The sequence below is a fragment of the Pristis pectinata genome, chromosome 17 (genome assembly GCF_009764475.1).
Source record: "Pristis pectinata isolate sPriPec2 chromosome 17, sPriPec2.1.pri, whole genome shotgun sequence".
NCBI classification, from domain to species: domain Eukaryota; kingdom Metazoa; phylum Chordata; class Chondrichthyes; order Rhinopristiformes; family Pristidae; genus Pristis; species Pristis pectinata.
Window position 1 is genome coordinate 44,098,551 of NC_067421.1, and position 23,742 is coordinate 44,122,292.

Here is a 23,742-nt window from a genome sequence, read left to right on the forward strand (position 1 = left end):
AGGGCTGTCTCCATGGTTACAGAAGCCAGAGGTTTACGATGGAACAGAAATGCCCACAGACAGAAGATATTTAATGGACGGAGAAACACTCATGACTTTGGAACCAAAGGGCTACACTGAACTTTATTCAGCAGTCTTTAGTTAATACTTCACAATTACTTTGGCAAAACAGAGTGTGTGAGAGAGAGATTCCATGCTGAATCTAAAGAAACATTAAAGGCACAAAATTAGAACCCAGAGAGATAGTGAATCTACAATCTACCAGTGAAACTCAGCACCTGCACGTAAATGTGGTTGTGATGTGTTGCACACTGTGTAGTGAACTGCTGAGATAGAACTGCTATCCTTTCCATGAGTAACTGATAAAACATTTAGTGGTTTGACTACATTAATTGAAAAGCAAAAAATGAGAAGTGCTGGAAACCCGAAATAAAACAGCAAATTGAATTGCCCAGCAAGTCAGACAGCTTCTGTGGAGAGAGAAACACACAGTGACCCGAGAGACGTACAAAATCAATGACCTGATTCAGCTCATGCTGACCTGACCCCTCAGGATCGGGACAATGGCTACTTGACAACTCCACAGAAGAGAATGGTGAAGATCTCACAGCCCAAGGCACCCGACAACTCAGGGAGTGTCTGCTTACGATGACTACTTTACTCATCTGGCACTTCTAACGGCTAACCTTCATCACCAATCTACCTTTACAAACCCTGAACAGACACCGATGAAGATCGGTTCACCCCAGTGACTCGATTCCTTCACACACATTCCTACACTACAGTCACTCTCTGCCTGAACACACTCAGAACGAAAGTCAATGTAAAGGTGTCACACTGTAAGACACTCTCCAGTCAGGGGATACTACAGGAGAATATAATTACAGCACAAAATATTTCACTGACTTTATTCAAATACAGGTTTTCTAAAAGTCAGGGACTCAAGGAATCAAGTGATAAACTGTGAAAAGATGAAACAAAAGGCTTGTTTTTAAATGAACGAGCTCCTCTGAGCTATGTTATCTCCAGACACTCTAACCACTGCTTTAACCTGCTTCACTAAACCAAGAAGACCTTGGTTTCCTGCAGAGAGCAGCTGACAGCTGGTGACCCAAGTTCCCAACAGCCAGCTTTGTTTTTCCAAAGGTTTTGCAAACAACGTTTGAGCTGCTGAACAAACTCTGGCATCTCCTGTTTTGTTTTCCTCAGCCTTGGTCTGCACAGTTGTGTGGGAGATTTGCCGGCACAGGATGGTTGGGCCCGAGTTGTGGAGCTCTCGGAATTTACAAAGATCAGCTTCCCATGATCAGAATTAAAGCTGACAGCAGAAACTCACATCAATTCAAATGGCCGGGACAGAAATGACTGCTGGAGACCCAGAACAACTCAAATCACAGATCTGTTTCTTCCAATTACCCGAGAACTCTGGATGTGTTCCTGAAGTTCTTTCCCACACATTCCAAAATGTCAGTGTCTAACTCAAGAAAGACGGTGTAGCTCCTCACAAAGCACATGGTTAGAAGGCAGAAGCTGTATAATTCAGAGATAAGTCTTTTGGGTTTGGTATATAACACTGCAAGTTACAAACTATTGTTACTATTCCAATATATCAGCTCATCACATTAATTAACCTTTCCCAACAAGGGTTAGTGATAAGATTGCAACAGTTCACCAGTACAGACTGCCGTCTCAACCACCCATCAGCTTGCACTTGGTTAGATGTGTGAATACAAGTCAATATTCAGTTCTTCCCAAAACTGAGTTGAAGGAAAGTGGCCTTTGGATTTTTCAAACCATCTGAGGTTATACACGTCCGGCGAGCCTAGGGTTATAGTTATAGGTGTTGCAGTGCCTCTTGGCCTTGTTCTGTGACAATCCCTTCCTGTTCAGAAATTCCCCAAGTTCCAGCTGATCCCTGTGTTCGCAGACGGTTCTCTGTTCGCTTGTCCCGTGAAAATAAATTAAACCTGGGCAAGACACAAATAAGCAGGTGACGTTAGAGCAGAGTGCACCACCAGCTGCAGAATCCGGCATCCCAAACACCACCAAATAAAAGACGACTATGGGGGAGGCAGCACTGGGACTGTGGCACCTTGTTAATGACATGCACTGACTCAGTAATCCTCTCCTCACCCTTCACACACAGACAGCACAACAAAATACTGCCGTCCTTTACACTGAAAATGTGAGCGTTCCCCATCAGAATCATCAGCCACAGGACAAGGCCATTCAGCCCAGATTTTTGTGCCAGCTTTTTGAAAGACCTCCCCAATTAAACCCCCAGCTGCTCACTCCTTGCAAGGCCACTGGTTGAAGTGCATAAACTGACTAACTCATTCCCCAATTTCAATCTCACAACCCACTGCTAATTACAAATATTTTCAAGTTTGACTTGGAACCAAGAGCAAGCCAATATTAGAGGAAAAAATTCTCAATGTCTGAACCTCAGCTTGATCCCCTCACAAAGTAGACTCACTCTTCCTGAAATCACCTGCCTGCAACTTGTAGAATAAAAACCACTCAGGATTTCTGGTCGCCCCATTACAGGAAGGGTGTGGAGGCTCTGGAGAGGGTGCAGAAGAGGTTCACCAGGATGTTGCCTGGATTAGAGGGTATTAGCTATAAGGAGAGGTTGGACAAACTTGGATTATTTTCTCTGGAATGTCAGAGGCTGAGGGGAGACCTGATAGCAGTTTATAAAATTATGAGAGACATAGATAGGGTAGACAGTTAGAATCTTTTTCACAGGGTAGAAATGCCAAATACCAGAGAGCAGAGCTTGAAGGTGAGAGGGGGTGAGTTTAAAGGAGATGTGCAAAGCAAGTTTTTTTTGTTTTTCACACAGAGAGCGGTGGGTGCCTGGAACGTGCTGTTAGGGGAGGTGTGGAAGCAGATACAACTGTAATGTTTAAGAGGCTTTTAGACAGACACATGAACAGGCAGGGAATGGAGGGACATGGACCGTGTGCAGGCAGATGGGATAAGTTTGGATTGTCATCATGATCAGTATGGGGGCGGGGGGTGGGGCGCAGTGGCCAAAGGGTCTGTTCCTGTACTGCTCTATGTTCTAGGAATGCATTAATAGCCATCTTGATAAGTTTGAAGTGATGGGTTTTGGAATGGAGGAGAGAGAAGTAAATGTTCAGGGGATGTCTAATGAGTGACTTCAGGGCTTAGAGAACCGAGAACAGTCATCAGTGGTATGATTCAGGGTGATGAGAAAGATCAGGGAACTAACTGGGGAGCTTTTCCAGGGAGCGGGCTCCTCACGTGGACCATCCTTCTACCGCACTGACAACCAGAAATGAGAGAGCACACTGTCACCCGACCTTCCCCACTAACAACAGCAATGAAAACTGGATGGAAGGAGCTCCCCAGATGGACCACAGCCATTCAGGAAAACGATGCCATATTCAGTGACAGATTCAGGTAGGGGGTGAGGAGAGTGGAGGGGGGGCACAGGTGAGGGTCACTGGGATCCACTCCACTTCCAGCATCCAATCGAACATCTGGGAGCCCCTCACAAACCACAGGTCTGGAATCTGCCAACAACATCTGGGACATTCCAAGTTAATTGGTTTTAAAACAAATTTACCAACTTCTTAAATCAGACAAAAAAACTAGCATCACACACAGAAAAGCAGGTCAAGCGTTAAAACACAGAAGCCAGATCAAGGGTAAAACACAGAAAAAACATAGGTCAAAGGTTAACAGGCAGAAAGGGACGTGAAACTATTAAACAACAGAATGGTTGATTATGCAAAATCATGCATTGTTTTGATTGGCTGATTCATTAACCTTCATCAGCCTATCATAAGGAGATCAGTAAAGATCAGATTCATGCAGAAGCTAAAAATGGGAAGATAATAAAATGATCGTACAAGGGAAACAAGTCTTCTGATTGGCTGTAATGTGGGATCATCTGGAATCAATCCAGCTGCTACCATTGGCATTATGGCAGTAAAGATCCTGGGCAGAGAGTAACAGATACAACAATAAACAGCAGGAAACAAATGCTCATTCCAGTACAACACAGTACAGATGTAACACAGATGGTGCTCACTGCATTAGTTCCAGTACAATAGTATCCTGTGTTGGCTGCAGTGGGCTGTGCACTGGCACCATGTATAAAGGGAAGAACACCCACTGCACAGCGAGAGAACAGAATGACTTATCACACTGGAGAAATTCAGGAGGCTTTAGTAAAACGATGAAAGTCATTTATGCAGAAGGGACACAAGACCAGCTCAGCAGAAACAGGCAGAGTTTAATCATCTAATTAATTTGTTGGTGTAAGATTTAAGTAAGGCAGAGGTAAAGTACTGGGTGAATGCATGAAATGCTCAACAACACTAAAAAAAACATGCACAGCTGCAGTGCTGCTCGCAACCCTGCAGGAGATCTAGGGATGCATGCAACACTGCAGGAAACACAGCAACACTGTAGTAGCATTTGATGCTGCAGTGCAGCATGCAATCCCGCAGGAAGTGGCAATACTGCCGGATAACATGCAGCATCCCAACAGGAATGTGAGATGACACTGGAGTGGAGAATCACACGTAATAAACCTGGGCAGTTGAACCCACGTCTCAACAAACACCAGGTGGAGAGAGAGCCAGCAGTAGCTGTCGCTCAGGCAATGGCTTGGTTCTCGTTAGGTTTCCAGCGAAACGTCAGAAGTTAGTGAGTGAGTGGAATCCACTTCCAGGCAGAATCCTGCAGGAGGTTCAGCAGAATGGTTGCCAAGATACTGGAGCTCAGCTCCGGGGAGCTGGGAGTAAATGGGACAGTTCCCAGGGCAGGAGAGCCAGTGAGTGTACAGGGGACGGAGGGAGCGGGGAGAGCGGCACCAGAACCAGAGAGGGATAGGGGGAATGCAGCCAGGACCAGAGAGACTGGAGGCGCACTCGGGGAGTGGGCTCCGTCTGTCTGAGGGTCCAGAGACAGAGCCGGGGGATTTATTCCGATGAAACCCTCGTCAGGAAGAGGGGTGGGGGGGGCTGTGGGGTGAGACGTCACGGAGTGAGGCAAACGTGGTGACTGGTCTGTGTGGGTGTGTGGGGGACCCCATCCCCCTGTACTGTGTGTGTGGGGGACCCCCTCCCCCGTATGGTGGGTGGGGGACCCTCCCTACAATGTCCACAGACTCAGGGTGAGCAGTAACGACACACAGGTTCCCCCCACTCCACCTTCCCCATGGACACCTCTGCCAAAGGAAAGTTGGCAGCCCATCTGTACACAGCAAGATCCCACAAACAATGTGGTTATGATCAGAGGAATATTGGTCGAACCTCCAGCCCTTCCCTCACTGATGCAATGGGGGGGGGGGGGGGGGGTCGGTAATGTCACCACTCGATGGACCTGGCTCAACCTCACACATGGGACCCTTCCGACGGCGGGATATTCAGCGGAGGGAGGGGGACCCCTGGATAATGATTTAATGTTGCCCCAGTTTACGGGGTCCTGCGTGCGGTTACAGAAGCGGGAGGTGCAGTGTTGGCTGTGGAGGCCTCCACCTGTTCCTGCTGCCTGGGTCTTACCTGCAAGAGGAATAACTCCCCTGCCCTGGGTTACCCCCTCCCCAGCCCAAGTCATTCTGTCATCCATTCACGGACGGGGCTCCCTCCCACCTTCCACCCTGCGGGGAGACTGGAGTCAGTACCAACACCCCTGAAGGCAGCAGAGAGACCGACAACCTGATGCCTCAGCTTACAGGTTTATTTACCTAAATTCCCCGCAGCTGGATCGATGACCAGCCACTGGACACTCGGCCCAGAGAGGGTGTGAGTGACCACTGCTCTTAAAGGGGCAGCGACAAACTGCTCACCAGCTGCCTGGCGGTTCGTACCAGGGGGCCGGTTCATCACTCCCCACAGCCGAAGGAACAATGCTGGTGAAACCTCCCAGTGTCCCTCCCACCCCTCCACACAGCCCTTCCCTTGCTCCTTCCACACGGCCCCTCCCTCCCTCCACACAGCCTCTCCCAGTGAGTCTCCCTCCCTCCGCACAGCCCCTCCCAGTGACCCTCCCTCCCTACGGCCCCTCCTTCCCTCCACACAGCCCCTCCCAGTGACCCTCCCTCCCTACAGCCCCTCCTTCCCTCCCCACGGCCCCTCCCAGTGACCCTCCCTCCCTCCCTCCGCACAGCCCCTCCCAGTGACCCACCCTCCCTCCGCACGGCCCCTTCCAGTGACCAACCCTCCCTCTGCATGGCCTCTTCCTCCCTCCACATGGCCCCTCCCAGTGACCTTCACCCCCTCCCCAAGGCCCCTCCCAGTGTCCCTCCCTCCCTACGGCGACGCTCCCTCCCTCTCTCCGCAGTCCCCTCCCTTCCCACATCCCCTCCCAGTGACCCTCCCTCCACACGGCCCCTCCCAGTGACGCTCCCTCCCTCCCTCCGCACGGCCCCCCCCTCCGCACGGCCCACCCCCTCCACCACACAGGGCACCAAACTTTCATGGAGATTTGATTAATATCCAAGAGCTTTACCCTCCCCCCGCCCCCAGTGCAGGGTGTGAGAGGGGTGATGGGCGGGGGTGTAGAGTGACAGGGAACGGGGAGGGGGGAGCGACGCGGGGGGAGGGGGAGGGGGGAGCGACGCGGAGGGATGGGGAGGGGGGAGCGACGCGGGGGGAGGGACGGGATAGACTATAACTAGAGCCACGGTCAGGCAGGGAGACCTGACGCTCTGCCTGAAAGGCCACTGATCCGGGGATCACTGGAGCTTTCAGGGCAGGGAGGAGGGCAGCAGCTGGAAATGGAACTGCACCCCCCCACCCCTGCAAGCAGCCTCTCTAGGGTCGGTCGGGCTCTTCCTGTGCCCTGCACCACTCTTCAGTGTCCCTGGTTGCTGAGCCGCCGACACGGGACTGGGGGCCACTGCAGGTGGACGGAGAGACGGGGTTCGGCCCCACAGAGACCAGTGAACAGCCCACACCAGCACCCAGTGCTCCCACAGCCCGGAACGCCAGCCAGAATACTCACAGCCTCCGGATGCCCGACTCCGGCTGAGTGGCTGCTCTGGGCTGCAGCGGTGGGGAGGGCAGAGAGTTCGAGGAGCCCGAGCTTTCCTCCTGTTCCTCACTGTAACAACAAGACTGACGCTGAGTGGGGAGAGGCGGGCACTGACCCCCCCACTAACCCCCCTGCACCCCCCACGGGCACTGACCCCCCCACGGACCCCCCTGGACCTCCCACAGGCACTGACCTCCCCCCGAGACCCCCGCAGGCACTGACCCCTCGTGGGCATGGACCGCCCCCCACCCGGGGCAGGTACTGGGCCCCACAGACCATCCCCCAGACCAGGCGCAGGCACAGACCTCGCCCACCACCCCCCAGACCCCCTGTGGGCACTGACACCCCCCCCCCCCCAAGACATTGACCTGACCCCCATGGGGTCTGACCCCTCCACAGGCACCGACTCCTCTCCCCCACAGATACTGAACCCCAACCCCCGCGGACACCCACTGGAACTTACCACCCCCCACCCCCGCGGGCACTGACCTGCGGTAATACGCCATCTCCTCCTGCAGCAGGAAGACCTTGGCCTTCAGCTCATTGCGCTCATGGAGAACGTCCCGCAGCTCTTGCAGCGTGAACCGTGGGCGGTTCGGGTCGTTCAGATCGTTCAGATCCGCCAGCATCTTGTCCGACTGCAGCTCCTCCTCGCTCAGGGCTTCCGTCTGTTGTGGGGGGGGGGGGGGGGGGAAGAGACCGCTCAGTGTCACAGGGGACGAGGGGTCACTGAAAATCCTCTTTGGCGACCTTTGGTCACTGTCCTAATCTGACAGTCATTTTGTCCTTGACCTTGGAGAGGTTTAATGTACTGAAAGGTGGGACGAGTTAGAACACAGAACACTACAGCACAGTACAGGCCCTTCGGCCCATGATGTTGTGCCGACATTTTATCCTGCTCTAAGATCTATCTAACCCTTCCCTCCCACATAGCCCCCCATTTTTCTATCATTCATGTGTCTAGCTAAGAGTCTCTTAAATGTCCCTAATGTATCTGCCCCCACAACCTCTGCAGGCAGTGTGTTCCACGCACCCACCACTCTCTGTGTAAAAAAACTTACCCCTGACATCTCTCTTGTACCTTCCTCCAATCACCTTAAAATTACGTCCCCTCGTGTTAGCCATTGTTGCCCTAGGAAAAAGTCTCTGACTGTCCACTCAATCTATGCCTCTTATCATCTTGTACACCTCTATCAAGTCACCTCTCATCCTCCTCCTCTCACCTCTGTTTTTCTCGTTACAAAGTGCAAGCCTCAAAACAAAGAGGCTGCAACAAGATATTCCGGTTGATGGAGTCCACAAGGGAGACACAGTTGGGGTCCTCGCTCCTGAAAAGGGGATCTTTAAGGTTGATAACCGGCTGTTTGAAGATCTTGAATGGCCTTTACAGGGTAGAACCTGTGGAGACCAGAACTCTGAGCAGTCACCCACAGAAAGCAAGGTGAAGTTGCAGAGTTGGTGTGAGGGATTGCTATAAGTTGGAGGGGAAATGTGATAGGACAAGGGCAGGTTGAATGGGTTAACAGGGCAGTTACAGGGTGACTGTGCTTCTTTGTACTATGTGTTGCTAATGGCAGGACTGTGGGCTGTGGTCAGGCTGCACTGATGGAGAGAGTTGGTCGAGCCACAGATTGATGGCATACAACAGAATTGGCTGGTTCTGGTACAGATGGAGAAATGATGTTACCACAAGTTCGAAGGTTTGACATTGAGTACAGAAGGCTGCTGCATGCCCAGACAGAAGATGTGGTGATGTTCCTCCAGCTTGTGTTGGGCCTCACTGTGACCAATGGGTCAGAGAGGGAGTGGGATGGGGAATTAAGTTGTAGAATTCAACGCCGAGTTCACAAGGCTGCAATGACAAGGGTTCAGTTCCGACCTCCGGCACTGTGTGTGGAGTTTGCACGTTCTCCCTGTGGTTTCCCCTGGGTGCTCTGGTTTCATCCCACAACACAGAGATGTGCAGGTTAACGTTCCAATGTGAATTACCACGCCGTTGTGGAGAGGCCAGCGAATCGGCCGGGAGGTTGACGTACATGGCAGGAGACAGGTTACAGGGAGTGGTGAATGGGACTGATGGCATTGCTCCGAGAGCCAGCAGAGACTCAATGGGCCAAATGGCCTCCTCCTACATCTTGTAGAAAGGAATGTGATGGCAACTCATTATCTAACTCTACAAGTTCAGATAATTCGCTTTCTCCATCTGTATCACAACCGGACATTTCCAGAGCCAGTCGCCTGTTGGTGACATTTTCCTGTCTCCACTGGCACCACCTGACCAGTGGGGCCGGTCCCTCAGCCCTTTATGTGTGACCTCTCTCTAACTACCCTCATTAACCTGTCAGTCCAGTGACTTCTTACACAACTTATCCCCACGGAAGTCCTGGCCTCACCCTCAGGGACGTTCTCTTCATCCTATCCATTCCCCCCTCCCCCACAACCTCTCTGCAACTTGTTTCCTCTGTTCCCCAGTTCTGACGAAGGGTCTCTGACCTGTGACACTGCCTCTTTCTCCACATACACTGCGACCTGCTGGGTCTTTCCAGCATTTCCAACATCTGGAACTCTCTGAATTACCTCACTGAAGGACAGTTAGAGAAGAAAATATTCACTCCCCCCTGAAACATTTCTGGTTTCACCTTTGTCCATTACAAAGCTGTCCGTTCGATCCCACCTTTCCAAAAAGTTTTAGATGATTCAAGTCTCAAAGTTCTCACATCTTGGGATTAAATGAACTCCACACGTTATTTTTCAAACTTTTCACACTTTGTAATGAGGGGGATTAGTCCCGAACATGCGGCAAAATGGCTGGTCCACTCTCACAGCAGAATGACAAACTACAGCACAAAGCGAACCATTACCGTGAAGTACTCCCACTCCCATTCCTCCGGCTCTGGGAAGGTGGTCAACTGATGCACCTGAAGGTGATAACAGCGACAGGTCACTGTTGGCAGAGGCCAACGGGAACACTCCCTCTCACAGGGACGGGGATGAGAAGCAGAGTCAAAATGTGAGGCCAGTCCCCCCTGCAATCATCCTCCACATCACAGCTCCCAACACCAGTAGCACCTGGTTCTAAATTCAGGTTAAGGCAGGTACTTCTCGAGAGGAATCATGTTATCCCTTGTGAAAGAAAATTAACATAAAATTACACAGCGAGTCTGATTCCAGCTTCTTCCAGGAGCTCAGAGGACCAAATGCCACCCAAAACCTGCTGCAGAGACTTCCCCACAACAGGAAAGGAGACCATTTGGCTCACCTTGGGATAGCTCTTGAACCACTATCTGACTGGGTGCATTCCCTCATTTTATTCCTTCAGCCTATTTCCTGGCCGTAGACCCTCGGATTTAAGGAACTCTCCTCACCTCTGTCACTTGTTACAAACTCACTGAAGTCAGCCCATAGCTGGAGCAGAGTGACGAGAGATCATTCTGGCATCATCCTGGTGGCAAGGCTGCAACTGGGACTATCCCAGGGAATTAACAAGATCCACAGTTCTTGGAATCTGCACTTCCCTCTCTAACCGTTCCAGGAGAGCCGAGGATAGTGGACGGTGCCTGGGGCACAGAGATAAGTCACCACAGGCAGATCTCCTGGGCTCTGAGCTCTGTCCTGCCTCAACCTTCCACCTGTTCCCACGAACCCAGACAATGAGTTTCTCGACCACAGGAGCATCACATCTGGTCTCCTGCCGATTGCACCCTTCCTCTTTTGGACTGTACGGCCATGCTGACTGTGAGTGGATCACACCCACCTTCCCTTCCTGCTCTCCGTTCTGTGTGGGCTGTCCCTGGAACCTCTCCCTCAGCTTCCCGATCTCCAGTCGCATGTTTCCCATCTCCTGTTCCTTGGTCTGCAGTGTGGTCTCCAACTCCACCTTCTGTTCGATCAGCCCCTTGCCCTGGGCGTCGATCACCGTCACCTTGTGCCGCAGTTCGTGGTTAATCCTCATCAGTCGGTTCTGCTGCAGCTGCAACTGAGAGAGGTGGAGGGGAGGGGGAAAGCGAGGGGGGAGAATAAGAGACCAGCCTCGCACATCTTCAATGGCCCCAGCAGGAACCCCCCCCCCCAATAACCAGCCACTCACCCCACCCCCCCCACCCAGCCCCTACTCCTCCCATCAGGAAACTTACAGAGCAAAATCCCAGAGACATGTGAAAATGGCCAGATTTAACGTTAACAATAAGTATTATTCCAGATCCTGGCCTGGGAGGGGAGAGCCGGTGCTGCCCCTCCCTCGGTGAGTGGCTCCCCGGGCCCAGAGCTGAACTGTGTCCGTTACTCATCACACCAAGCCACACGCGTGATTGATGGGAAACGGGGCGACCGTCGGTGGTCTCGACAGTGATCTGGTGTGGGAGGGGAGGGGAGGATCACCGCAGAAACCCCCCTCCCCCTGAGGCTCGGTCACCAGTGGTGCCCCCCCCATCCCACTTCCCCCCCCCCCCCCAACTCAGTGGGAGATGGAGCTGAACCAGGACCTGGTTATGGTCTAGGACCCCACACCGGCCCTCCCCCTCCCACACCCCCCCTGAACCACCCCCCCCCCCCCCCCCCCCACACGGTTCCTCGGTCTGAGACCACCAACACCGCTTGTGGCACATCCGGGAACCCCTCCCCTCCACCCTGCCCAGAATGAGTTCTGTCTACACTGGGATGAACGGCTGCTCCACAGGTTCCCTGTGGCAGGGGGGTGATCGGAACCTATTGCCTCGGGATTACCGGCCCTGCAGCAACATTCATGTCCCATCAGTCCTGCACTGGGCCAGAACACCACCCCAGACATTGTCACACAGCACCGACTGTGCCTCAGAGAAGCCCAACACTGCCTGTGTAATGCTGCAGCAAGGGGCCATCTACAGTCAGATGGGAAACACCGGGAGGTGTACGTGGGGAACATCAAGGGTGCAGACACTTACTGCCTCCACGTCCTCGTTCTTCAGTGTCAGCTCCCGGTCTTTGGCCCGAATCTCGTCGCGTTGTTTGTCAACCACCTCTTTCAGCTTCTTCATCACCAGCCGCTCCCTCTCTGACATCCCGGCTGAACGATAGCAGAGGAACATTAGTGGGGACACCCGGTTTCATTTACCGTCAAACTTTAAACCCTTTTGCTGGGCCTGTCTCAGTCATGGGGAAGTCTGGGTTCGTTCTCCACCAGCCCTTTTCTACCCTGCCCACAGCTGGGGCATAGCTGAGAGCATCTGAAGGACCACAGCTTCACCAACAACACTGAGTCAGGCACTTGAACCAAGCGCACCCGAGGGTGGCAAATTAGACAGAACTCCTTGAAGACTGGAAGTTTTGGTGGAGCCAGATACAGACCCTGTGTACAGAGGGGTTCCTTTAAAGGTTGTGGAATGTTAATGACTGAGGCAGCCAGAAGAGGGATACCCAGTGAATTCTAAACTTCAGACGGCTGAGGACAGATATAACTCTACAAACTAATGCCAGACTGAGCTCAGAACCTCAGCCAAGAGCTTCTCAATACTCGGCTGTTTGAGTCCCAACGTCATGTCCCTGGCACTGAAAACACAGCCGACGTAAACCCTCCTCACTGACACACCTCGGGGGAAACGTGGACTCAGCCCAGAATGCAGCCTTGAACACAGCCTTTGTAACAAGCCCCAAAACCACCTGCTGACATTTTGTTGATTTACTTTTCAGGACAATCACTCATCCGGTCCTCGGGCGAGGGGTTCAATTCCCAAACCTCCACAGTGGGACCTGAGGCTGTGTCTCTGGACCCTTTCTGCAGTAATGTTGCCAGCTTGTCAGCAAGACACTAGCTCAGGTCAGCAAGGGGAAGTACCAGACCGGACTCTGTGCGCACGCGCCCCCCCCCCACCACTCCGGACCGGACTCCGCCCCTCCCCCCTGCTCCAGACTGGACTCCGTCCCCTCCCCCTTGCTCTGGACAGGACTCCGCCCCCCTCCACGACCCCTGCTCCCCACTGGACTCTGCCCCGTCACTCCAGACCTTTCTGCTTTCGGATTGAATATCTGGGTGCCATCATTTATAATTAGACAGCAGAGGGAGAGAGAGATCCAGCCAACAAGAGCCCTTTCACAAATCAGTGCTGGGGGTTATTGAAGTGGGACATCTGGTGGGAAATGCAGGAGAGACCTTCCCCAGAGAGTAGAGAGTACGAGGTTTAAGTGGGTGTCAATCAGTAACTAGTCTGGTCTTACAGATCTGTGCTGGGACCTCAACTAATCACAATCTATGTTCGTGACTTGAAGGGCTAGGGTGTACTGTAGCTGCAGTTACTGATGTGGGGAGGATATTGACAGATTAAGTGAGTGGGCGAGGAGCTGGCAGATGGAGTGCAATGTGGGAAATGTGAGGTTATTTTTAAATAAGAATGAAAAGAGCAAATTATACAAACTGAGAGATGACAAAATGTTGTGGGAGCAGGGATCTGGGGGGGTCCTGGTACACAAAAGGTTGACATGCATGCAGGTACCACAAATAATTAGGAAGACCAATAGAAATGTTGGTCTCTGTTGCCAGGGGTATGGGACATAGAAGTGGGGAAGGTTAGATGTAACTGTACAGGACAACGGTGAGACCACACCTGGAGAACAGTAGACAGTTTTGGTCTCCATGTACATTGGAGGCAGTGCAGGGAATGTTACTGGTTGATTCCTGGCATGAAGGAGCTGATATATGAAGGGAGGGTGAGCAAGTTGGGACAAACTCAGTGAGAGGTAATCCTTTTGAACATAAGATTCTGAGGGGATTCACAGGTGGGTGCCGAGAGGATGTTTCCCCATTGGGATCCTTTTACACAGAGTGGTTGATATCTGGAACTTGCCACCAGAGGAGGTGATAGAGTCAGATACGATGACCACATTTAAATAGACATTTAGACAAGTGCTTAAACAGGCAAACACAGACGATATGGACAACACAGGCAAAGGGGATTAATGTTGATGGGCAAAAAAGGTTAGCATGCACATGGTGGGCCGAAGGGCCTGTTTCCATCCTCTATGACTAACTATATGATGCAGGTTCATGGTTTCTCCATTTCAGAGGGAGATGAGGAGGAATATGTGACTTGAAACAGAAGGTACAAACTGCCTGTTTCCCTGCTGTGGACAGTGGAATTCTCATTCCCAATCCCTGGAATCTTCTCTGCTGCAAGTATCTATTCCATTCCTTTCCTCAGCACCCATTGAATCTGTCTCCATCGCCCCATAGGACAGTGAAGTCCAAACCCCAACTGTGTATCAAGCAGTTTGTATGTCAGCACTGGGCTCTTTGTTAGCACCTTACTCTGGATCATTTACTTTAAGTGTACTCTTGTAATTTCAGGAGGCAGCAGAACATGGTCTTCGACCTTACACTGCTGGAAGAATCACTCCAAGAAGCCTGGCTAACAGACAGGCAAACCTGTTGCTTTTACCTTCCTGCTTCAGGATCTCTTCCTCGGTAAGGTGTGTGTCTTTGTGGGAGAGGTTCATCATCAGCTGCTTGTTCTCCTCCTGAAGCTGTGCAATCTGTGACAGCAAATCCTGAGCTTCTCCTCTCCAAACGTCCTCAACCAGGACCAGCTCCTGAACACAGGACAGAGAGGTCATCAGACATACAACCCTCACGCCCACTGCTCCGCCCCTGAAGTGGCCACGATACTTGGTACCATTCTGCTGTTTTTGCACTCGCTGTATTTATTACCATGTACATGGCTTACTCCGTGAGCTTCATGTGAGCAAGGAATTTCATTGAACCCTGGGATATATAACAATAAACTAACCTGATCTGACCCTGGAGCGATGGAGGTCTGGCAGTTGGGGACTGACCTCAGTGCAGGAGGGTGAGCAACTGGTGACTGGGTAGAGTGGAGGGTGAGGGAGAGAGCGTGTGATGGTGCTGATCTGTGTGCAGACAGAGCAGGAATGTGAGTGAGCAAAGTGTAAGTGAGTAGTGTCCATGTCTGTGCAGGTGTACCATGTCTATGCAGCACAGCCTGGTCTCCAATTGTCTTGGACCTCCTGCCGCGAGATCAAAGACCTCGCTCTGTCAGGTCACGTGGAGCTGGTGTGCAAGGGCTACTCCAAGTTAAAAGCAGCAGCAGACAGAAAACTTACACTCCACAACATGGGCCCAAACCGACAGTCCCAGCAGCAACGCACTCTCCGCCAGCGACATCACTACCCTGAGCAAGACACAACCACCTCAAGGAATAACATGGCCAGAACACCATTTGGGATGACAAACCAGGAGAGGAACAGAGTCTTTGTGAAGTTTCTTTCACTGTCAAGAATGAGCTGGTCCTTCATCCTAAGTGAACATCTCATGGCCTTTCTCCAACACAGAACCTGCACCCATGGTCAGCACCTACCCCAAACCTGGGAGCAACGGGTGAGGCCAAGCAGGAGTTCTAGGACCAGGAACACAGTCTGCACTGCTCCAAAGGCCAATTGTCCTGGACAACTCTGACTCTAGGAATGAAAAGGACAACCCCTGGAAAGGCGTGGTTAGTAGGGAAGCTGACACCAGGAGTCCTCCTGAACAAACGTTTCGAACATGGTCTCAAAGTAACAAACCCATAACCTCTCTCACCACAAGGGACACGAGCAGCAGGCGTGGGGTAACATCACCACTGTGGGCTCCCCGCCAAGCCACACATCACCCAGACTTGAAAACATGGTTGTTGGGTCTAAATCCTGGAACTCCCTCCCAAACAACATCACAGGAGCACCTTAGTCATAGAGTTGTACAGCACAGTAACAGGCTCTTCAGTCCATCACGTCCACACCGACATTTCTGCCCATCTATTTGCCTGCACTGTCTGTACCTGTCTATGCCTTGCCTATTCAAGAGCCTGTCCAAATGTCTCTTAAATGTAATGATTATATCTCATTCCAGCACCTCCTCTGGCAGCTAGTTCCAGTTATCAATCACTCTCTGTATAAAAACATCCTCCTCTAATCCCCTTTAAAACTCTTTTCTCGTCATATGCCTTCTTCACCACCCCATCTACCCGTGTTGCTATTTTCAGGGAACTATGAATTTGAATCCCAAGGTCCGCCTGTTCCACAACATTCCTCAGTACTCTACCATTTATGGTACACCACTGTCACAGACTTCCAATTCAGAAAAACATCCTTCCACCACTACCCTCTGTTCTCATATCCAAGCCAAGGACTACCGAAGATGTAGATATCTCTGTCAGGGTCCTAGGTATCTCCTCCCTTATTTCATCCAGCCAGCCCTGGGGATTTATCCACCTTGTGCATTCCAAGATGTCTAACACCTCCATCTTCTTAATCAAGATTGAGCAGATTAGGGCTATTCTGTCTGAAAGGTAGTGGCAAAATGCAAGATTCTGGGGGTGGGGTGTTGACAGGGTTGAAGCCAAGAATATCTTTCCCCTTGTGGAGTATCTACAACAGGGGGGCAATTCAGAATAAGGCGTTGCCCATTTCAATCTAGGATGAGGAGGAAGTTCCTATCGAAAAGGTCTGTGAATCTTTGGCTGGTGATGAAGCTTTTGCAGGCTGAACATCTTTGTTCTATGGGGAATCAAGGGTTATGGAGATGGGGCAGGAAGGTGAGGTTGAGGCCAATGACCAAATCAGTCATAATCTTTTGAAGAATCTCTCTCAGGAGCTGGTCAGTCAACCCGTTTCTATTTCCTTCATCATGCGTTATAAGTAATTGCTGAGTGGGGTGTGGGGGTGGGGGGGGGAGTGGAGAAAGGGACCAACAATTCCCCAGACAAGAATGGTGATGAAATGGAGAGAAGTAATATACAGCAGGAACATCCAACAATCCAGAGACTCTTGTCCAATGAAAATAGGAGATGTAAATGGCAATCTCCAGGTTTAATTTTTCCAACGTCACATGGAGAGCTTTTCCAACAAGTCAAAGCCCATCCAAACAGCAATTAAAGCAGCTGACATGCCTGCAGAACAATTAGTCAATTAACTCTGACATTTCTATACTTTACTACGTTTGTGCATCTGGAATCTGAGCGACAGGAGCTGACAGCTGGGGAATGAGATTCCCAGACACAGCACTAGGCGTTAATCACATGAGACTGGCCCAACACTGGAGGACAGCCAGTTATCCAATCACACGCTTCAGGAAGTTTCACTCTGGTAGAACAGTTCTCCCTGTTGTGCTGAATTAAAACATGTTTGATGTTTACAGGTGAATCTGTTGAAGTAGCTCACATCCACTGGATGAGAGTGGCTGGGTGTCGGTGAGTGTTCACCCGATTAGTGATCATGTCAGGAACTTTCCTCCCAGTCAGAGGTTATTTTAGGAACCAGCACGATGCAAGAGCTGTTGCCAAGTGCCAACGTCATCCCATAATCACAGGCCATGAGCAAACATGCCATCACATTGAAACAGGCGGCAATGAAAATAACCCCAGCTTGCTAACCAGCACAATCATTTCCAACTTCCCAAACTGAGCTTCTCATCGGATAACTGCCTGGGGGAAGTCCAGAGGGGGGCACCCAGTCATGGGGGCACTGCCAAGGAGGGCCAAGTCAGAGAGAGGAGGGGAGGGAAGGGCTGTGTCCAAGGAAGGCTGCATCCAGGGAAGGCTGCTCAGTCGGTTGGGGGGGGGGGGGGGGGGGGGGGGAAGGGGGGGTTAGGGAGGACAGTCCCAGGAAGAGCTGCACAGAATGTGGTGAGATTGGGACAGAGAAACAGTGTCTGGTGGGAGAGCTCTGGACACATGCACAGGAGCTTATCTTCGAGGTGGGCTGGAAGATCCCCTTCAAACAAAGGGCAGCCTCGGTCTGGAATTCCCTCCCTGTGGATGCTGGGGGCAGCCAAAGCTTTCCTGATAGTCACCAACAGTAGCGTAGAATGGGCAGGGAACTGAAGTCCACACAGCGCTGATAGTACAATGACACAGACACCCAAAATCCAACCAAGTGACTGAACGGATAAAGGTGGATCCCTGTCCCCAGAAATTAAGATGGCTTTTCTGTTGGTTAAAATTAAAATCATTCAGTGACATTAAAGACCTATCAGTTTGCCGTCAGGATGACTTCTGGAACATTCTTTGGTCTATGGATTTTACGCACATTTCCACTCACCAACAAAACTCATTCCCCAGTTTCAAATGAAAGACACAGTCAACAGGTTGAGGAAGGGGCAGTGGGTCAGACTACAACAGGGAACCTAGAAACAAACCAGAACTACCACCTCACCAAGGCACTATCAGAAAACTCTCAGTGAAGCAAACCGAATGCATCAAATCTGTGACCACAACAAAACACATCTAATTCCTCTTCCAACACTGACAGACAGATACAGGGGCTCCCTGGGTTACAAATGACCTAGCTTACGGAATTTGATTTTATGCATATTTTCCCAGACATTTTTAAAGCATTTTCAAGCTAGTAAAAGTAATAATAAAATGTTTTGTGGTATTAACAACTGGATGCACTGCCTATTCTAGTAGTTTAATTATGGGAAGTGTTAGAGTGATTATTTGATGAAGTGAGAGGATTACATTGTGTATATAGAGTGATACGATGGGGGTCATTACAGAAAACAGACACTTCTGACTTAGAGAAATTGGCTTACAGACTGCAACAGAACCCTTATGTAGCCCAGAGACATCTGTACAACTTCAATCAAACCCAGCACGAGCTCCGAAGGACTAAATCCATCTCAGTACAACACTACCACTGGAAATGTCACAACCCAGCATTCACACAGCAAATAAATGGATGTAATCTCAAATGTGCCTTGCTTGCCTTCATTAGTCAAGGCGTTGAGTTCAAGAGTCAGGAAGTTATACTGCAGCTTCATAAAACTTTAGTTAGGCTGCATCTGGAGTATTGCATTCAGTTTTGGTTGTCCCATTATAGGAAGGATGTGGAGGCTTTGGAGAGGGTGCAGAAGAGGTTTACCAAGATGCTGCCTGGATTAAAGGACATGTTCTATGAGGAGAGGTTGGACAAACTTGGGTTGTTCTCTCTGGAGCAGCAGAGGCTGAGGGGAGATCTGATAGAGGTTTAAGATTATGAGAGGCATAGATACAGTAAAGTTGACAGCCAGTATCTTTTCCCCAGGGTTGAAATGTCTAATACCAGAGGGCATACATTTAAGGTGATGGGGGCAAGTTCAAACGAGATGTGCAGGGCAAGTTTTTTTTAAACACAGACAGTGGTGGGTGCCTGGAATGTGCTGCCTGGGGTGGTGGTGGAGGCAGATACAATAGGGGTGTTCACAAAGCTCTTAGACAGGCACACGAATGTGAGGGAGATGGTAGGATATGGACATTGTGGAGGCAGAAGGGATTAGTGTAGTTGGGCATTTTATTACTAATGTAATTGGTTCGGCACAACATTGTGGGCTGAAGGGCCTGTTCCTGTGCTGTACTGTTCTATGTTCTATATTAACCCTGTCAGTAGTTACACAAATTCAATCCTGATTTGGAAATATATCAATGTCCCTTCATTGTCAATCGGACTAAATGCTGGAGCCTCCCGGACAGCTCTGTGGGAGCACCTTCAGCAGAAGGACCGCACCGTCCAAGGTGGTGACTCAGCCCCAACGTCACAAGGCCAATGGCACGTGCAGTAAGTGCTGGCCTTGCCAGCGACATCCAGATCCCAAAATCAGTGGGAAACCTGGAAAAGCCAAACAAACGAGCAGATTTTCACCAGACCTAGAATTAGGAGATCAATTAGCTCCTCACACCTGCTCTGGCATTCAGTAGACCAAGGCTGACCTTTTACCTCCTGTACTAACCCCCATATCCCCAATTCCCTTAATATCCAAAAACTTATCGAACTCTTGTCGTTGTGACTGAAAACGCTGGAAATACTCAGTACTTCAGGCAGCTTCTGTGGAGAGAAACAGAATTAACATTCCAACCTTACTGTTTCTCTCCACAGATGCTGCCTGACTTACTGAGTGTTTTCAGCACTCAGTTTTTATTTCAGCATTTGCGGTTTTCCTTTTCTCAGGGATCAGCTGCCACCGGCCTCTGCGACAGAGCATTCGGAAGACTCACTGACCTTGGCGTGGAATCACTTCAGTGCTGAATGGCCAACCCTTGGTCTGAGATGGTGATCCCACCTGCGGGGGGGGGGGGGAAGGAACGACCCCCCCATCTGTCCTGTCAAGCTGTGTAAGGATTCAACTTATTTTAAATGGACACTCTCTCATTCATCCAAACTCAAGAGTGCAGGGCCAGTCTGCTTACTTCGTTTCATAGCAGAAACTTCCCTCCCCAAACCCGTCCATCCTCAAGCTCCACACACAGAGTTCAAACAAACTACAGCAGACCAGAGTAAAACCAAAAGCCAGTCAGGTCTGGGAGCAGTGAAGGTGAGCGAGGTGGCCAGGAGAGGATGGGGTGAGTGAGAGGTGCCTGTGGGTGTGCAGAGATGACACCGGGTAAATTCAAACGATGCACCGCAGTGTCACCCAGTGAGTAGCCTGCTGACTCAATGTTAAGAGCAACAAATAGATCATTTAGCAGCTGACAGTCAAAGCAAGTCCAGGAAAGGAAACCACACCTCCAGGGCAGGAGATTAATTGTATAGAAACAAGTGAAAACATTAATTCTGTACATAATTGAAACTCCTGACTATTCAGCATGGAGGTGACTGACCACCTAGAGAAGAGAGAGCGAGAATGATATGCAACGTCATCACAAATAAGATCAGCAGGAGCGTCTCACCTCCTTATCTTCATGGTAAAGTTTGGTATCATTGACATTGTCAATTTTCAGCTTTTCTGTTACCGAGACAATATCTTGTCTGTCCGGTTCAGCATTATTATCCAATCAAATGACAGCACCAAGACCACCTGTTTCCCACACTCAGTGAAACAAGTTGGACCGAGCCTCCCAGACATAGCTCCTTCCCAGTTGCCAGGGTTTCACGAGGGAGCAGCTGATATTAGATCAAAGGTGGCACTATTGCTATGGATCAACCACCGTTTGTTCAACATTTGGCTTTTTTAAGACTTTTGTTCTAACTTAATTAACGCCTTGGAAAATACATTCCTCTGACATACATAAGATTGCAGAAGAGGTTAGAATGTGGAGATCACGGCTACAACAATATCAAAGAGGAGGATGATAGTTTGTGGGGGTTGAGAGGAGAGTGGGATCAGTCTGGGTGGGTATTATAGGGAGTGGGGAGTGAGGGGAGACTCGAAAGCGGCCATCCCAGATGGAGTCCCTGGGCAGGTTCTGAAATTGTGTAATCAACAGGCCACCGTCTTCACTGACATCTTCAGCCTCTGACTTCAACAGTCTACTGTGCCCACCCGCTTCAAGGAAACCTCCACCATTCCAGTCCCCGAGAAAAGTCAAGTGTCCTGTCTCAATGACTACCAACCAGTAGCTCTAGCATTGACCATTGTGGAGAGCTTTGAGAGAATGATAAAGATCCACATCAGCACCAGCCTCCCAGACTATCAGGACCCCTGCAATTTGCTTACAGGGAAAATATGTCCATGGAGGGCACCATCTCCCTTGCTCTACATTCAGCTCTAGATCACCTTGACAATGACATTACCTATGTCAGGATTTATTCACTGACTACAGCTCAGACTTCAACACCATTACACCAAATAAGCTCACCTCCAAACTCTTGGACCTTGGCTTTGGGGCTCCCAAGTGTAACTGGCTCCTAACCAGCAGTCAGTTAGAATTGGTCAGAACATTTCATCCAACCTGGCTCTCAATCATAGCTCCCCAGGGCTGTGTGCTCAGTCCCCTGCTCTACTTCCTGTGTACCCAGGATTGTGTGACCAGGTGCAGCGCCAACTTGATCTTCAAGTTCACCAATGACACCACACTATAGGCCAGATCAACAACGGTGAGGTGGAGTACAGGAAAGAGATTGTGATCCTCATGTCATTGTGTCAGAACAACTTAATGTCAGCAGAGTTGGTTGTTGACCTAAGGAAGCAGGGGGTGAACACAACCTTGTCCTCATCAATGGAGCTGCTGTAGAGATGGTCGTCAGCTTCAAGTTCCTCGGCATCCATATCATCAGCAACCTCACAACCTCGCCTGGTCCCTCCAGAGTGATGCCATGATCGAGAAAGCACATCAGTGTATGTACTTTGATGGGCGTCTAAGAAGCTTCAGCTTGTCCACGAGGATTCTCTTAAACTTCTACAGATGTACTACAGAAAGTACACTGACAGGTTCCATCCCAGCCCGGTACCACAAGTGCTGTGGACCAACGGAACCTGCAGAGAGCAGTAAACACAGCCCAGTCTGTCACAGGCTCCTCACCTCCTTCCACGCAGTCCGTCTTCACCGTGCGTTGCTTCAGGGAGGCTGACAGTGTCGTCACGGACACCTGCCACCCTGGCCATTCCTTCTTCTGCCTTCTGGGCAAAGATACAGAAGCTCGAAAGCCCGAACGTCCAGACTTCTTCCCCACTGCTGTCAGACTCCTGAACCAGTCCCCTCTCTCACATCCCCTTCCCAGTAGGGCTGCCACATTCTCCAACTTTTCACCCTCCCTCTTCAATTATTGTCACGTCAGCAGTTGCTTCTGCACTACCTCAGACCGCACTACTGTCTCTGCACCAGTCTTGTTTTGTGCTCCTCCCTGTATTGTTTACTCTGCATGTACACTGTTCACTCTGTGAGCTTCACATGATCAAGGAATTTCATTGCACCCTGAATCTGAATGTGATTAGTCTGGACGGGGTGTTAGAGGGAGTGGGAAGTGAGGGGGGAGTGGGATTAGATTAGGTGGGAGATTAGATGGCGAGAGAGAGGGGGCAGAGACGGCGAGGGCGGTTCGAGGGGATCAGATAGGTTGAAGGTTACGGTTCCTCCCTGGGTCGTACCGTTGCCCACATGAAATCCCAGACCGGGTCCGCACGGGGCTGGGACCCCCGGGCTGTCCCCGGTGGGACCCGCTCCGCCGGGCCAGTGGGACCACCGGGCTCTCCCCGGTGGGACTGGGACTGTGGCTGGGACCCGCTCTGCCCGGGGCTGGGGGACCCCCGAGCTGTCCCCGGGGGGACTGGGACCCCAGGGCCGGTGGACCCCCGCTCCGTCCCCGGTGGGACCCGCTCCGCCGCCGCTCACCTGCTGGTGTTTGCGCTCCTTCTCGATGCGCTCGGTCCTCTCGAGCCGCAGGCGGCCGAGCTCCAGCCGCAGCTCCTCCAGCTCGGGGTTGCTGCGGTTGCGGCTCACCAGCTCCTCCAACATCTCCAGCACTCGCACCACTTTGGGCAGCAGCTTGGCGATCGCGTCGCAGCCGAAGGCGTCGATGATGCGCTCGAACTCCTGGCCGACCAGCGCCGCGATGTCGTAGACGTCGGTGACCGAGAGGTCGGTCGGAGCCTTGTCCAGGGCCGAGCCCGCCTCCATGTCCGGGCCTGCAACCCCCTCCCCTCCGTCTGCCGCCTCCCAGCCTCGCCCCTCCCCTCCCCTTCCCTTCCCTCTCTCTCCCCCTTCCCCTCCCCTCTCTCTCCCCCTCCCCTTCCCCTCTCTCTCCCCCTCCCCTTCCCCTCTCTCTCCCCCTCCCCTTCCCCTCTCTCTCCCCTCTAACTCTTTCCCTTTGTTTTCCCTTCCTTCTATCCCTAACTTTCCTGTACTGAGACTTGTTTTGCTTCTCCCTCCCTCCTCGTTGACTTTCCCTCCTCCACGCTCCCTTCTCCCCTCCTCCCTCTCCTCACACTCTCCCCCTCTCCCTCCCCTCTCCCCCTCTCCCTCCCCTCTCCCCCTCACTCCCCTCTCCCTCTCTCACTCCCCTCTCCCTCTCTCACTC

General features: G+C 51.3%; 1 protein-coding gene across 2 annotated transcripts; it reads right to left on the bottom strand.

The window, feature by feature from the left end:
• Window positions 1-892: 892 nt before the first annotated feature.
• rilpl1 (Rab interacting lysosomal protein-like 1) lies at window positions 893-23,464 on the bottom strand. Of its 2 annotated transcripts, XM_052032369.1 has the most exons (8): window positions 23,058-23,464; window positions 14,421-14,571; window positions 11,934-12,055; window positions 10,769-10,990; window positions 7,504-7,682; window positions 6,985-7,083; window positions 3,882-3,969; window positions 1,823-1,967 (listed from the first exon to the last, which is right to left on the bottom strand). In XM_052032369.1, the coding sequence occupies exons 1-8, from the start codon at window positions 23,340-23,342 to the stop codon at window positions 1,962-1,964; spliced, it is 1,152 nt and encodes a 383-aa protein (XP_051888329.1). In that variant the 5' UTR covers window positions 23,343-23,464; the 3' UTR covers window positions 1,823-1,961. The 2 variants fall into 2 exon arrangements, with proteins under 2 accessions (XP_051888328.1, XP_051888329.1); XM_052032368.1 differs by lacking the exon at window positions 3,882-3,969 and having other exon boundaries at window positions 893-1,967.
• Between the last annotated feature and the right edge of the window lie 278 nt (window positions 23,465-23,742).